This window comes from Melospiza melodia, chromosome 2 (genome assembly GCF_035770615.1).
Source record: "Melospiza melodia melodia isolate bMelMel2 chromosome 2, bMelMel2.pri, whole genome shotgun sequence".
NCBI lineage: Eukaryota > Metazoa > Chordata > Aves > Passeriformes > Passerellidae > Melospiza > Melospiza melodia.
This window is the reverse complement of record NC_086195.1, coordinates 88,099,367-88,113,084: the sequence shown is the minus strand read 5'-3', so window position 1 is coordinate 88,113,084 and position 13,718 is coordinate 88,099,367. Positions and strand designations below refer to the sequence as shown.

General features: G+C 41.1%; 1 protein-coding gene across 1 annotated transcript in view; it reads left to right on the top strand.

Annotated features, from left to right (window-relative positions):
• The window catches only part of FOXO1 (forkhead box O1), a 61,198-nt gene extending 48,180 nt beyond the window's left edge, over positions 1 to 13,018 (top strand). Inside the window, exons 2-3 of the mRNA XM_063149225.1 lie at positions 7,027 to 8,377; positions 8,769 to 13,018. Coding sequence (XP_063005295.1) covers positions 7,027 to 8,364 — 1,338 coding nt within the window. The 3' untranslated portion in view covers positions 8,365 to 8,377; positions 8,769 to 13,018. The remainder of the gene's footprint in view (positions 1 to 7,026; positions 8,378 to 8,768) is intronic.
• The last annotated feature ends 700 nt before the right edge of the window (positions 13,019 to 13,718 follow it).

Here is a 13,718-nt window from a genome sequence, read left to right as displayed (position 1 = left end):
GACAGCTTTTCCTCAGACTGCTATGGCTGTGTGCTGCCTGTGTCCCTGCATTCCTGGTCACTGCATTAGAGCCCACAGTGAATATTTGTGAAAGCGCTATCTGCCCACCACGGGTCACAGCAGCCTTCCTCAGGGCTTGATGGACTGCAGGTGATTCCAGTGCTTTTAACTCCTTTGAAGGGCAGGGCACACCTTAGCAGTGGCGCATGGTGCTCACCTAGACTGCGCTGTTGTTCATTCCATCTGGTGTTGGCATAATGCAGGTGTTCCCTCACCCTTCCTGAACAAAAGATGCAGGCTGTTGTACGTGCAATGGCAGTATTTTGTGGGACTGATTTGAAAGACTGATTATTTCCCTGACTTCTGATGTTTTATTAATTGAGTCCTTTACCATCTTTTGTGTGATAGCGCCTGGTCTCTCAGGTTATTCACAAGTCCTCCTGCTTTGCTGGTTTTGTGTTACTGACATAATTGCACAGGCTGCTTGTGAAGGCCAGAGGTCTGAGAGTGCTTAAGGAGAGCAGAGAAGCCCTAGTTTGAAGGGCATTCTGACTTTGAAATATTCCTCTTCAATGAGGTCTCCTTGTTGGCCTCCTCTCTCACTGGTGAACTCGCTTCATCACGAGCTGTATATATCCATATATATGTTTCATATTTGTGGGAAACAGAAATGCTTATTTATAAATATGGAACCCTTATATTTGTCAAACACTTGTTTTCCATCTGTTGGAATAGAAAGCTTGCAGCATCAGTTTTGTAAAGGCGGTATTAGAATTTGTCTGGATCACCAAAAATAGTTATTATCCCTGCAACCTTTGAATTTTTTAATCTGATATTTATTTTTCTACACTTCACAACTTTTAATGCTATGATAAATGAAATCGATAAATGAAGCCATCATTTATCCTGATGGCTGTTTGCTTTTCTTTTTTTTGTAATGACACTGTGGTGCCTTCTTATTGTTGCCTTTCTTTCATCTTTGAAAGTGGATAGATTTTAGACAAACCTGTTGGCTGTCTTGGTTCCCCAGATGATTTTACCAGAGGGATGAAGGTGTATTCAACAGAATTCATTTAAAAATCTCATTTTCTGTACTTTTCTCTCTCTTGGAGGTACAGAAAACATAGGAGTGATTAAAAGTTTTGGTTGGGGTCATCATGTGTGGAACAGTATCCAAGTATGTGCTTGCCCTGCGTGCACACTTGGCATACTGTGAACCTTGCTTGTGGTTTTTACTTTCATTCTTCCTAAATGCCTGTGTAGGGAGAGTAGGCAGTGTTATCATCTCATTAGAAATGTCCAAGCTGCCATTATGGTAAAGTGCTTTCAAGGAGTCTACCTAGGATGAGGAAGAGGATATAGGGTGTATTGGGAAATACTCAAATACTTGTCAACAGAGTTGCTTGCTCTGACATGTAGGCGTGGACAGCCGAGTCTTAAACATCAATGTCTGAAGCTGGGTATGCATTTTCTGTTCCTACATGTTACCATGATCCACTCCAGTGGTTGAGAAATCCCCTCCAGTCCCCGGTGGCAGCAGGATGCCACCACTTTCAGCGTTCAAAGCTCTTTAGTCTTTGACAGCTATGAGAAGGAATCACAGGATAGTATAAATCTGTGAACTTGAATGCAAAAAGTACAGGACTTAAATTAATGCCACTCACATGTGGCCACAGGAAGCCCCTTTGTGTTCAGGACACATGGATAACAACCATATAGCAGTAACACACACTCCCTCCTGTTCTTGTACATTCACACATGGAAAAAGGGATGCATTGCTGAAATCTTACCACATGGAACAGTTTATGGAAGTGTCTCCATGTTTGGAGGTGGTGTTTCATAGGTAGTGGTCTGGGAAGGACTCTCACTATGTGACCACATGTAATGGAAAGCACAGAGAAACAGTGCAAGGTCCCTCTAGGAAGAGAGAAGTATTTCCTCACTTTTCCCAGCTGATACTTCTTAACTGCTTAACAGTGCAGGAGGAAAAATGAAGTCAAACAAAAGCACCTCCCCAAGAACAAAGGACCCAAAAAAGCATGACCTGTTTGGGAGGAAATCCTGCCTTTCCACCTTCATGCAGCTGCAGGTGGCAAGTTTCCAGCATCTTCTAAATATGACTCTTTGACCTGAGGCTGAGTGGCATGCTTTCTGTCCATACTCTTATTGGACAACAGGGAAGGTTTCTGAGCTGTAATAAAAAAATACCACAACTGGGTGGCAAAATTAGCTGTTTCATTAGCGTTTGAGGCCTCTGGCACTACAGTGTGGCTGTGTTGGTGAACATTGTTGTGTCAGAAAATGTGTGCTGTCTGTAGACCAAGTGCTTATGACTGTCCAAGCTCCATGTGCAGCATCAACATCTGACCTTTTTGTATCTCATAGTTACTAGGTAAGACAAACAGGATAGCCTTACACCAGACTGTTGTACCAAAGGAAATTCTGGTAGGTCTGGAGTTACCAATGTTTTCTTTCCTCCTTGGGCTCTTCATCCAAGTGCCATAAACCTGGCAGCACAGTTGGAAACCACAGCAAAATGGGCACAGGCAGTGCAGCTATTGCAGGCAGACCTGCCTGTTTTGCCAGGCATGATCTAATTTAGCCTTGGAGAGGTGCCACATGGTGCCACTTGCCATGGTCAGCCCCTGCTGCTGCTGTCCGGCTGTCTGTGCTGGAGGAGCTGTGAGCAAGAGTGCTGGAGAACTTCCTGGCCTCTGCACACTTTCCTAGGAGTGTTAATGACTTCGTCTTAGAGTGGTGCTTGCCACTGAGGCTCCAGGAGGAGGGTGATGTGAACATCTGGAACTGCTGTAGAGCTCCTATACAAAGACCTAGAGAGACAGGTTGAAAGTCTTCTGTAAAAGCATATGGAAATCCTGGGGGATGGAATCTCCACTTCTCTGCTGCAAAACTTTTGCTTTGATGTTGTCACCACAAGGAGATGGTGCTGGCTCAGAAAGCTGCTGTAAGCTGTCATTAATAGGATGTGCTACCACAGGTGATGGTAGAACAAGCTGGCAACTGGTGCAGGCCATCCCCTTGGAAGAGGTGTAGAAAGCAGTGGACTCCTGGGATGTTGTCTGAATGAAAACTTAGTGGGCAGTCATTAGACTGTTAATTTTAATGGAAATCCTAGATCTATGTGTGATAGAAGCAGTGCTGCTCCTGTGGCCTCCCAGTTTGTTATGACTGCATCTTCTTCCAGAGGCCAACTCCTTCTTTCTTTTGTCACTTGTTTGATCTCCCTGAGATGCCATGGTAGGTCTTACCGCAATGCTGTCAGCATATGCACCTTGATAGCAAATGCACTTGTTTATGTAAAGTGTATTGACTCTCACATCCATTCCCCACTCTCCCTTTTGGTCGCTCTTCTGGCACTCTGGTGGGATGAGAGCTGCCTGTGCCCATGGATGAAAGTATGAGGGCGGGAGAGACCATGAGCACTTGTAGGTGCTTTTACAAATTTGGGGTCTTGCAGCACCCCAGATAAGCACAAATTCACAGCTAGGTCCTGCTTGGAGAGGTTTGCAGTTGGGTTAAAGAGGAGCTCTGCTTCCCTCTGCCTTTAGTGTTCCAGTGTCTGGGGTGGAAGAAAGATGGTCAAGTGTCACTGTATGGTCTCACTTCAGTAAGCACAATGTTGTCAAGTTTAACTGAGCAACTGAGTTTTCAGCTTCAGTTGGGATAGGGATATAATTTTTCTCAGCAATTAGTCAAGTTTAGCTTGAGTTGCGTGTTTTGCTATTTATATCTTGGGTTTAAATGCAGTATTGGATATCGGTAGCGCTGTTGGAAATGTCAGAAGTACAGCTGAATTATATAAATATGTAGATTCAAGGGAATAATTATCTTAGCTTCATGAGTTTTATTAGCTGGGATGTGCTCTTCACATGGCATGTAGCTGATACTGGTCTTGTGTATTTTGAGTCTTAAATCAGCAAGTAGCAGTAAGCATGTCCACAGTTCCTGGTCTGAATGCTGAAGTAAGTTTATCTTAGAGGCAAAAGCTCAATCCCAGGAAGCTCTCCACAGGTGGCAGCAGCCCTGCTGCCATCCTGACCCAGATTTTGATAAAATTCCAGAGCAGTTACACCCAGTGCGATCTGGTGTGAACTGCTGCTGTGCAAAGACCTGCTTCAAAATGCAGACTCTTGCTTTTGCAGTCATTCAGGCCAGGTTTTGGGAGGCTTTGCTTCAAAGTCCAGGTGAAGCCCATGGCTGAAGGCATTTCCCCAGCATGCTGGCACTGGTGGTGCCGCCACACGCCCCAGCCACCAACAGCTGCGCCATTCCTCCAGCTGCCAAGATCCACTGCTGAAACTATACTTTTTTATCAGGTCATGTTTGCATCTGGCAAGGGTTTGTAGACACAACATCATTAACAGCAGTGCATATTTTCACAAGATTTACCTCTTCAACACTTTTTCCAAGTTAGTAAATCATAGCTTCTTTAATGTCCTGCTGGCTGCGTGAAAAACAGGAATTTATGTAACAAGCTCTGGGCCGCAAACCTTTTCCTGTTAGGAAAAATTTTTTTTTCATTGCTGGCAGAGTTAGGAGACAGCTCTGTTACTCAAAGAGCGACCTCAAATGTCCTCGGTACAATAATACCAGATCATAACGTTTTTGATGACTAAGGAATAGCAGCGATTTCTTAAATATTTAACACTTGTGTAGCAGAGAGGAGGGAGCTGAGCCTCATCACGGTGTTTTCCCTGCCCGATGTTTTGTGTGTTTGGTATGACTATTTTGATAGTAAACAGTGATCCTGAGCCAACCGGGTATGTTTACAAAATACAGTAAAAAAATGAACTGGCGCAGGAGGTTTTTTAATCAACAGAGCAACTTTCTTGCGACATTTGTAGAGCTGGACCTGTGTCAGGCACAGATTCGTCTGTGGCCCTTGAGTGAAAACAAGGGGCTGCGCCAGGCCGGCCTCACAAGGCTTCCCGGGCAGCCCCTGGGGTGCGGCAAGTCCAAAGATGGACTTCCAGGCTTTCCCTCCCTATGGCTTAGCTGCACCTGGTGCAAATAAAACTCCAAGGCCTTCCCTAGCACCCTGTTGCTAGATGAGAGATGGTATTTTGGTTGTAAGATTACTTGAAGTGAAGAAATGTGATCTTACTTTTAGTTTCTAGAATGGCTTCCTTTTGAAATTGAGTAAGGAAACACTCAAATCAGAGTTGTCATAGAATGCTTTGGGTTGAAGGAGACCTTAAAGACCATCTAATTCCAACCCCCCTGCCATGGGCAGGGTTACCTTCCACTAGACCAGGTGGCTCCAAGCTCCATCCAGCCTGGCCTTGAACACTGCCAGGGATGGGGAATGTTTGATGGTGTCTGTTTAACTGGGATAACTTGTAAAGATGGTTCTTCAGAGGAGAGGTTGGAAAGGTTTCTCAGTTCAGGTGCATGGTTTGACTCAGTGCTGTGCTGGTTGAACAGTCAGTGCCTTGAGGCCATGCTCTGCCATCTTCTGATGTTAAGGAGCGTCTTGTGCCCCTCTTTGGGGTGAAGCTGTGCTTCTGGGGGCATAGTCTCAAGTCAGTAGCACCTGTAAGGTGTTGCAGGACTGTAACACCTCCTTGCTGTCCTCATCCACTGAAAGTCTCCTCTGTGATCCCAGAGTAACCACCTCTGTTGAGCTCAGCAGAGGGCCAGTCCTGCTTTGTCTGTTCTGCTTTCCGTGGTCCAAAGCATATCGTGGCTCTTGCAGGGAATTTGAGCCTGTTGTCTCTGGTTTAAGCCATGAGATGACTGTTCATGCCTGGAATGCCTACTTAAGATCTTTAGACAAGTTGCTGAAAATTACTCTGAATGGAAGGCAGATAGTGAATTACTGATTTCTCTGCCATTGAGGACTATTCTGGTTTTAAACATTTATTTCATGTGTTGTTTTGTGGTTCCCTTCTCCTTGTTCTACATGAATTGGAGTCCTAGCATAGACCATGGTACTGTTTTACCCTTCTATTAACATCTATGGCTGCCTGTTTCAGCGCTCTTTGAACTTGTGGCCTTTTGTTAGCAATTGTGTCAAGATGCAGGAAAACTTTTCTGTTGATACAATGTTTTTTACATGTGCTCAGCAGAAAATTATAGGAGCAAAAACTTGGAAGTGCAAAGATTAGTCTCTTATTAACAGGTCAGCCTGTGGCCTTCCATTTTGGATTTTTTTAAATTTTATTTGTCTGTATTTAAGAACAAAACATGAAACATTACTCATGGCTGAGGAGGTCAAAAAAAGATCCAGTACTTCCAGCCATTCTTGGCGCAAGATATCTGGTGCCCTCAGGTATTTGAAGAGTCAATTTTCCATATTAAAATGTTGATTTTGAAAGAGAACAATGATTTTAAGACTAAGGGTTTCATTGCAAGCTTGTCTATGTTCTTACATGCCTTTATCTTCTATGATTTCTTAGGCAGTTTATGATGTTTACTTATAAAATTATAACTTAATCCTCCACTAGTTTTCTATATGTATTTTCTCATATAACAAGCAATATAAACCTCACTAATGCTCAGTGGCAATAGTGACAGTTTGTGTGTTGCATGTCTGTAGGGTTTCGGGATGTGCAGGATGAAAATCCATTACAAGGACCATAGAACAGAATCTAACATTTCTGAACTTTGCATAAAATAATAATTAAAAAAATCCATAAATACAGTAAAGTTCACTCATTAGATGACTCACTTCAGTCATCTTCTTGATCTTCTGGCTTATTTTTTCTCCTTTATGTGGAATTTTTATTTCAGAACGGTTCCTGCAGTTTTATTGAACTTTTTATAATGTCAGATGTGATGGAGGCAGATGACAGACAAATTGACATGGTGACTCTTTGCAAGCTTGTTTCAGCCAGTTCAGAGCGATGAGGAGATAAAAGAGGTTTCCAGGCTGGCATGTTTTCTTATTTAATGATTACCCCTGTGTTTTCTAACAAAATGAGAGTATGCTTACAAAAGCAGGTGTTAGTATGCCATAAAAGATGCATGTCTTCTCCATTTCTTACATGCTATTCTGTTTTTCAGAATTCAATCCGTCACAACCTGTCTCTGCACAGCAAGTTCATCAGAGTGCAGAATGAAGGAACAGGGAAGAGTTCCTGGTGGATGCTCAATCCTGAAGGAGGGAAGAGTGGCAAATCTCCTAGGAGGCGAGCAGCATCCATGGATAACAACAGCAAGTTTGCCAAAAGCAGAGGCAGAGCTGCCAAGAAAAAAGCATCCCTTCAGTCTGGTCAAGAGGGAAATGGTGACAGCCCCGGATCACAGTTCTCAAAGTGGCCTGCAAGTCCCAGCTCTCACAGTAACGACGACTTTGATAACTGGAGTACATTTCGACCTAGAACGAGCTCTAATGCGAGCACAATTAGTGGAAGACTTTCTCCTATTTTGCCAGAGCAAGATGACCTTGGAGATGGGGATGTGCACTCCATGGTATACCCATCATCAACCACCAAAATGACTTCTACTCTACCAAGCCTTTCAGAAATGAGTAATTCTGAGAACATGGAAAATCTTTTGGATAATCTCAATCTCTTATCACCTAATACATCAATGACTGTGTCAACCCAGTCTTCATCTGCCACCCTGATGCAGCAAACACCAGGTTACTCATTCGCATCCTCGACCACAAGTATAGGTTCACCAAATCCTGACTACAGGAAATTCACTTACGCTCAAGCTAGCATGAGCTCCTTGTCCCAGATTCCTATGCAGACTCTCCAAGACAGTAAGCCAAGCTACGGATCGATGAGCCAATACAACTGTCCTGCGGGACTTCTGAAGGAGTTGCTGACCTCCGACTCTCCGCCGCACAACGATATCCTGGCATCGGTGGACACTGGTGTTTCCCAGGCTGGCGGCAGGGCGCTGGGCCAGAGCGTGCTGATGGTCGCCAACTCGGTGGTGCCCAACTATGGCAGCCAGCCGCCCCACAACAAAATGATGAACCCCAACGCCCGCCCTCACCAGGGACATAACCAGCCAGCAGTCAATGGCCGTGCCTTGTCACACACAGTGAACACCATGTCGCACACGTCGGGGCTAAACCGCCTGTCGACAGTGAAGACTTCGCTACAAGTGCCTATGAGTCACCCGATGCAGATGAATGCCATGAATCCGTATGCCCCTGTTAACAGTTGCAATGGCTACGGGAGGGTGGGAATTGTTTCCCTCCACCAGGAGAAGCTTCCCAGTGACTTAGATGACATGTTAATTGAACGGTTGGACTGTGACATGGAGTCGATTATCCGTAATGACCTTATGGATGGAGAAACGTTAGATTTTAACTTTGACAGTGTATTGCCTAACCAAAGTTTTCAGCACAGCGTAAAGACAACCACACACAGTTGGGTGTCAGGCTAGGATGTAGTAGGAGGTAAGCTGTGCTTTTCATAATAAATCTGCAAAACAGCTAAAGGGAAAAGAAAGAAATGTCAAGATGCTTAAAATCTGGGAGTTCTTCTGTGTTGGCATGTGAACTCCCTTGGTAACAGTCAGTCACTTTCCAGTCCTTTGTTAGTTTGAGAGTCAGGTTTGCACTGGTGCATTAGGACTGTCAAGTACCAACTTCTCTTACTTCATGTGGAGCGCTAATGTTTTGTCATCGATGTTCTAAACAAAAAACTTGCTGGTTACTAGCCAGTAATGAATATTTTTTCCCCCCCATTTAAATATCTTAAAGCTAGCTTGAGCATATTTTAATAGATTTATTCATCTGTTGTGAATGTTAATTTGTTCTTTTTTGTTTTTTTTTTCTTTCTTCCTAGGCTATGGTTAAATTCTCCAGACTTGTCTGACAGCAGGAACTGAGAAAAGCAGTACAAAGATGTCCTTCACCTTTCTTTTTAATTTTCTTGACAAAGCTGTGCACATGCACTAACTTTTTTTGGTTTTTTGGTCTTTTTTTCCTTTTGCCTTCCTTTCGTCAGAGTTGGCAGCAGAGAGAGTATTTTCCTGTACAGGATGTTTGCCCAAGGTTTGCAGGTTATGTGCTGCTGTAGATAAGAACTGTGCCATTGGAAATTTCGTTACTCTGAAGTGCCAAATTCACTACACCATATAATCACAGCAAAGACTCTTACTTGCATCATGTTGTGCTTTCGGTTTTGTACAGTATGATCTGTAGAAGAAGAATTGTTTTTTAAGACTATCTGTTTCGGTCTAAGAAAAGTTTATAAACTTTTGTAAGAATACTGTGATGATCTCATGCCCTAAGTAAGTTTAACCTTCGTTGATGTTACCTGTGTTTTGATGAATTGAGATAACTGTGGACTTGCCTTGCAGCAGTACGAACTGCTTTATTTTACTCAAAATTGCCACACATTTCATATGGGAATAGAATAGCCTGTTGAATATGATCCTACTAAACTCACTGACTACTCAAAGCAACCAGTAGGTTAAATGCCATTTGATAATTTACCTGTATCTGTGTAAATTTATGCAAGAATATATCTGGATTTCGTTGTCAGATTAATCACTTTATTGTTGGGCTTAAGATAATTTTTGGAATACTTTGCAAGTTATTTTTCTTATAATTAAAATCTACTTTTGTTACATAGGCAACTTTAAAAAAAATAAATCTGAGATCTGGCAGCATTCATAACCTCTTCATTTTGTACAGTATTTTAACTGGATTAAGTACATGTTTTTATAAATTTCCCTAGCACTTGGGAGTGCTAATAACAGAAAAGCTTATTAAGGATCTTGAATACAAAACATTTCTGTCCCTTTTTTTGTTGTGTGATGTATAAATATAGACAACTTTATGTTTAGAAATATTTAATCAGTTTTATATATGCATTTTTAGAAATGTCATCTGCTTCTATTACCATTTTAACTACCACGAAGTGTTAAGTATTCATTGTTAAGATGCTTGTACAAAGCTTCACATTTATATTTATTTCATGGAGGTCTCATAATGTTTGTGCACTCAAGAGCAGGGCCTTTTGTGGAAAATGTGTAATGGTAGTAAAATTAAGGACAAAATTGTCATTTGTCTTAATTAGTACTATTGTAGGGTTCCTCAGTGTTTCTCTTTTAAAGCAGTAGATTTGAAGAGGCAAAAATGCTACTTTTGAGTGGGAGGCTAAAACTTTGACCTTATTGCAGGACAAAACATTACTTTTTTTCAAAAAGAAAGATAAAGTAAGTGGCAAAGTTATACAAATGCATGAGGTTTAGGATAGGGGAGAGCATTAATAACAGAGATCTTATTTCTGTGGAAAAACCTGGTCTTGCTGGAATAAGCACACTGACAGCTATTTGAGCTTTTTCAGGATTAGGTCTTAGAAGAATTGATTTCTGATTTTTTGTAATTGCATGATGCAGTTTTCATGGATGTGTGAATAAGAGGCCTCCCCTGTCTTTTCACTGGTTGCTACACAACATTTGTGTTACAGAAATCCTTGGAGCTTTTTTTTTAATGCCCTGACAGAATTAACACTTTGGGGTTTTTTTTGCTAGGGCTGCCTGTTATGAATAAGGGGAGAAACAAATATTTTTACACCGATTTTTCTTTTGTGTAAACAGCTCACAACCAGAAAATGTCCTCATTGAAACTCATCTTTCCTGTAGTGATGGTGTATGGTGGAGAAGGAGACAGGACGTGCCAAGTAAATGAAGTTTAGTAACAAGCCATATATTTAATGATCCTGTTACGACTTTCCTAAGGCTCTGCAATGTATTTATTGATGTGCTAGCATTTAGCTCCCTGTTGGGCTTAAATCACTACTAATTACAGCCGGTCCTACTTTTTTAGATACGCTATTACAGTTGTCAGGCAGTTCCAGAGCCTGATGTGATACAGGATCTTCCCCAGTGTGAAGTTGGTCTTTGAACTTGTTTTGAGCAAAATCAAATGTTCTTAGTGCCAAAGCCTGAATGAAGCCACCTGCTTTTACAGGCAGATATCTCCAGTAGCATCTTCCCCATCAAATGCCTAGTCTCTGAAACATGGTAGTAATTCCTGAGAATGGAGCAAGTGGAGGGCTCATACAGGGGTTTATGAAGATCATTCTGTCTGATGCATGTGCAAAAATGTTTGCTCCAAAATAGGCACTGATACACATAGGCCAGAGTTGTCATAAAATCCACCTCTGCATGTAAAGAAAGCAGTAATCAATGCTATGCTCCATGGGGATGCAGCTGAACTTGCTACATTTAACAATATACCTCCTGTTTATTATTTACTGCTACTGTATAACTTCTTGTAAACAGCTATTTTATTCCTTTCCTTTTATATCTATGAATAACATAAATATAGCCTTACCCTTAAATACAACAGTCTATAGAAAGCCCTTTTAATTATTGTGAGGAAACGGTTGTACGTAATCAGAGATTTGGGCTGCATGGTCTGTTTGGCTTTTTTTGGGGTTTGGGTTTTATTTTAATTTTGAGGGGGGGTTTTGTTCATTTGTTTGGGGTTTTTGGTTCTGTTTTTGGGTGGTTTTTTTGTGGTGCCATTCTAATGTTTTGCAATTGTAATTCTGGAATACTGTGAAGTTGGTGAAGGAGCATGTTGTCTGCCTTGAAAACAAACATTATGTGACCTCTAGTTATAAATCCTTTTTCAGTAAAAGTATCAAGTTTCTGGAGTAACTTAGTTTGTCAGAATTGTTGTAAATGATTGGTTTGTGAATTGTGCAGATGATCTTACCTATGCAGCCTTGTTTTTGACTTTTCTCTGGTTTGTACTGTTATTAAAAGTTTATTGTATTATAGAGCTGTTGAAATATTTTAAATATAAAGATGTATTGTTTCCATAATATAGCTATATGATATATGTTTAGGTAGTAGATGCATTAATTGGAAAGCTCTGCTTTGATAAACTGACAGTTTGCCTACACTTATAAGCAAAAATCATATTGCTTATTATTGGCTTAGGTCAACAGAGCATCCCTGAGAAGTTAAAATTGGACCAATTATAAAACAGTATAAAATTTGCACTTGTTAAACCACTGGATGTATGTTAGTACTTTTTTATTTTTTTACTGATTTGAAATTCCTATTTTCATTATGAAATTGCTAGGATTCTTAATTTATGACTGATTTTAAATAAGGTATTCTCATTATTATTATTATTATTATTATTTTGGTAATCATAATATAAGATGCAGCATGGTTTATGCAAGCAAAAAGCAAATTATTCAACATGAAAACTGGCCTCTTTTTTGAAGGTGTTCCACAAACCAGCAATATCTGAGAGATTGGCATGTACATACTGCTAGTTCTATTTGCGAGTGGTGTGACAGCTCTTCAACGCTTCACTGCTCTGACTTAGTCACATTGCAAAATTAAAATTCATACGTGGATATTTTCAGAAAAAGTGCCTGATGTACTTCTACAGACACATGAGAACAATCCCTGACAGTTTGTTGTATAAAGCCATAAATGTGTATAAATTATGTTAAAAAGATTTTGTGTCCTTTCTTGTATACAGAGAATGAGATTTGTACCAGGATTCTACTTGTGATTAGTAGTCCTTCTACTGAGATGTTGTCGTAATCACTTTCCTCACTGTGTAATCTTTTTAATGATGATGATCCCATTTGGACAATCCTGATGGCATTAGCAGTTTTATACAGAAAAATACCTCATGGTACCAAGTCTTGCCTGGTGAGATGATAACATATTAATGAGCAAACACTAACTGCAGAATAGTTAACAAATTTTCCATTACTTGGTATAAAGGAATTTTTCTCTCTTCGCATTGCTTCTGCATTTGGAACTGTAGCAGGTACAGGAACCTAATAGGGCTGAGTTACCAGTGTTTAATCACAACCTAGTGTGCTAAAAGTAACTTGTTTACAAGTCTTTGAGACTAAACAAGAAGAATCCATGCCTGACTTCCAGAGCTCAGGAGACAGCTTTGTGTAGAGGTGTGTTGTTACTGGAAGGTGCACGGAGCGGTGCCAGTGCTTCAACAAGCATAGTTCAGAGAAAATGGCAAAAAGTCCTGAAATCGTTTCAGAATGGGTATTTGTAAGTATAAGCTCTTAATAAAATTGCTATGACATGAGATGGTAATTAGTGTATCAGAATGTTATGTAATACATTATTAAAGAGTAATAAAAAAGGGGATGTTAACATCCATCAAACCACAGGAACGAATTAGTCTTTTAGTCCAAATTACATGTTAGAACCTAATGCTATTAAATGTGGAAGAGAGCGGGCCCAAATCCTCTTGGTCCTCTTCCCCCTGCTTTTTGCCTCTGCCCCTCCACAAGTCTGTACCTTTTCTCAGAGTAAGTTTTTTCCTGGCTGAACATTTGCCAGCCTTCCTGGTGCTGCTCCTTTTGCAGCCATGCTTCAGGCTGTGGTGATGGGAGCGCTGCTGATGCGAGTGAGTAGGGAGAACAGGAATGTCTAAATTTTTTTTTCAATTTTATTTTTTTTTAATTTAGATTGTGTTTCAAAATAGAGCTGGAAGAAAGGATGAGAGGCTGCCAAAACAGACAGCCAATAACACCCACGCCACAGTTGTCTTGTGAGGCCCATATCCCTGCTTGCCTGCAGGTGGGGAGGGAAGGGGTGGCAGAGAGCAGCCTCTAAGTGAAGCGCTGGCAAAAATAAAATTGCTGGCAGTTTGATCTTAAAATGAGCAGAGGTAGACGTAAAGAACATGAAAGAACTAATTGCATGTAAAAATAGAAATATTTAAAGATAGCTAAAGAATAATTTCTGCTTGTTCCTTGCAGTTCCATCTTTATTTTAACTTC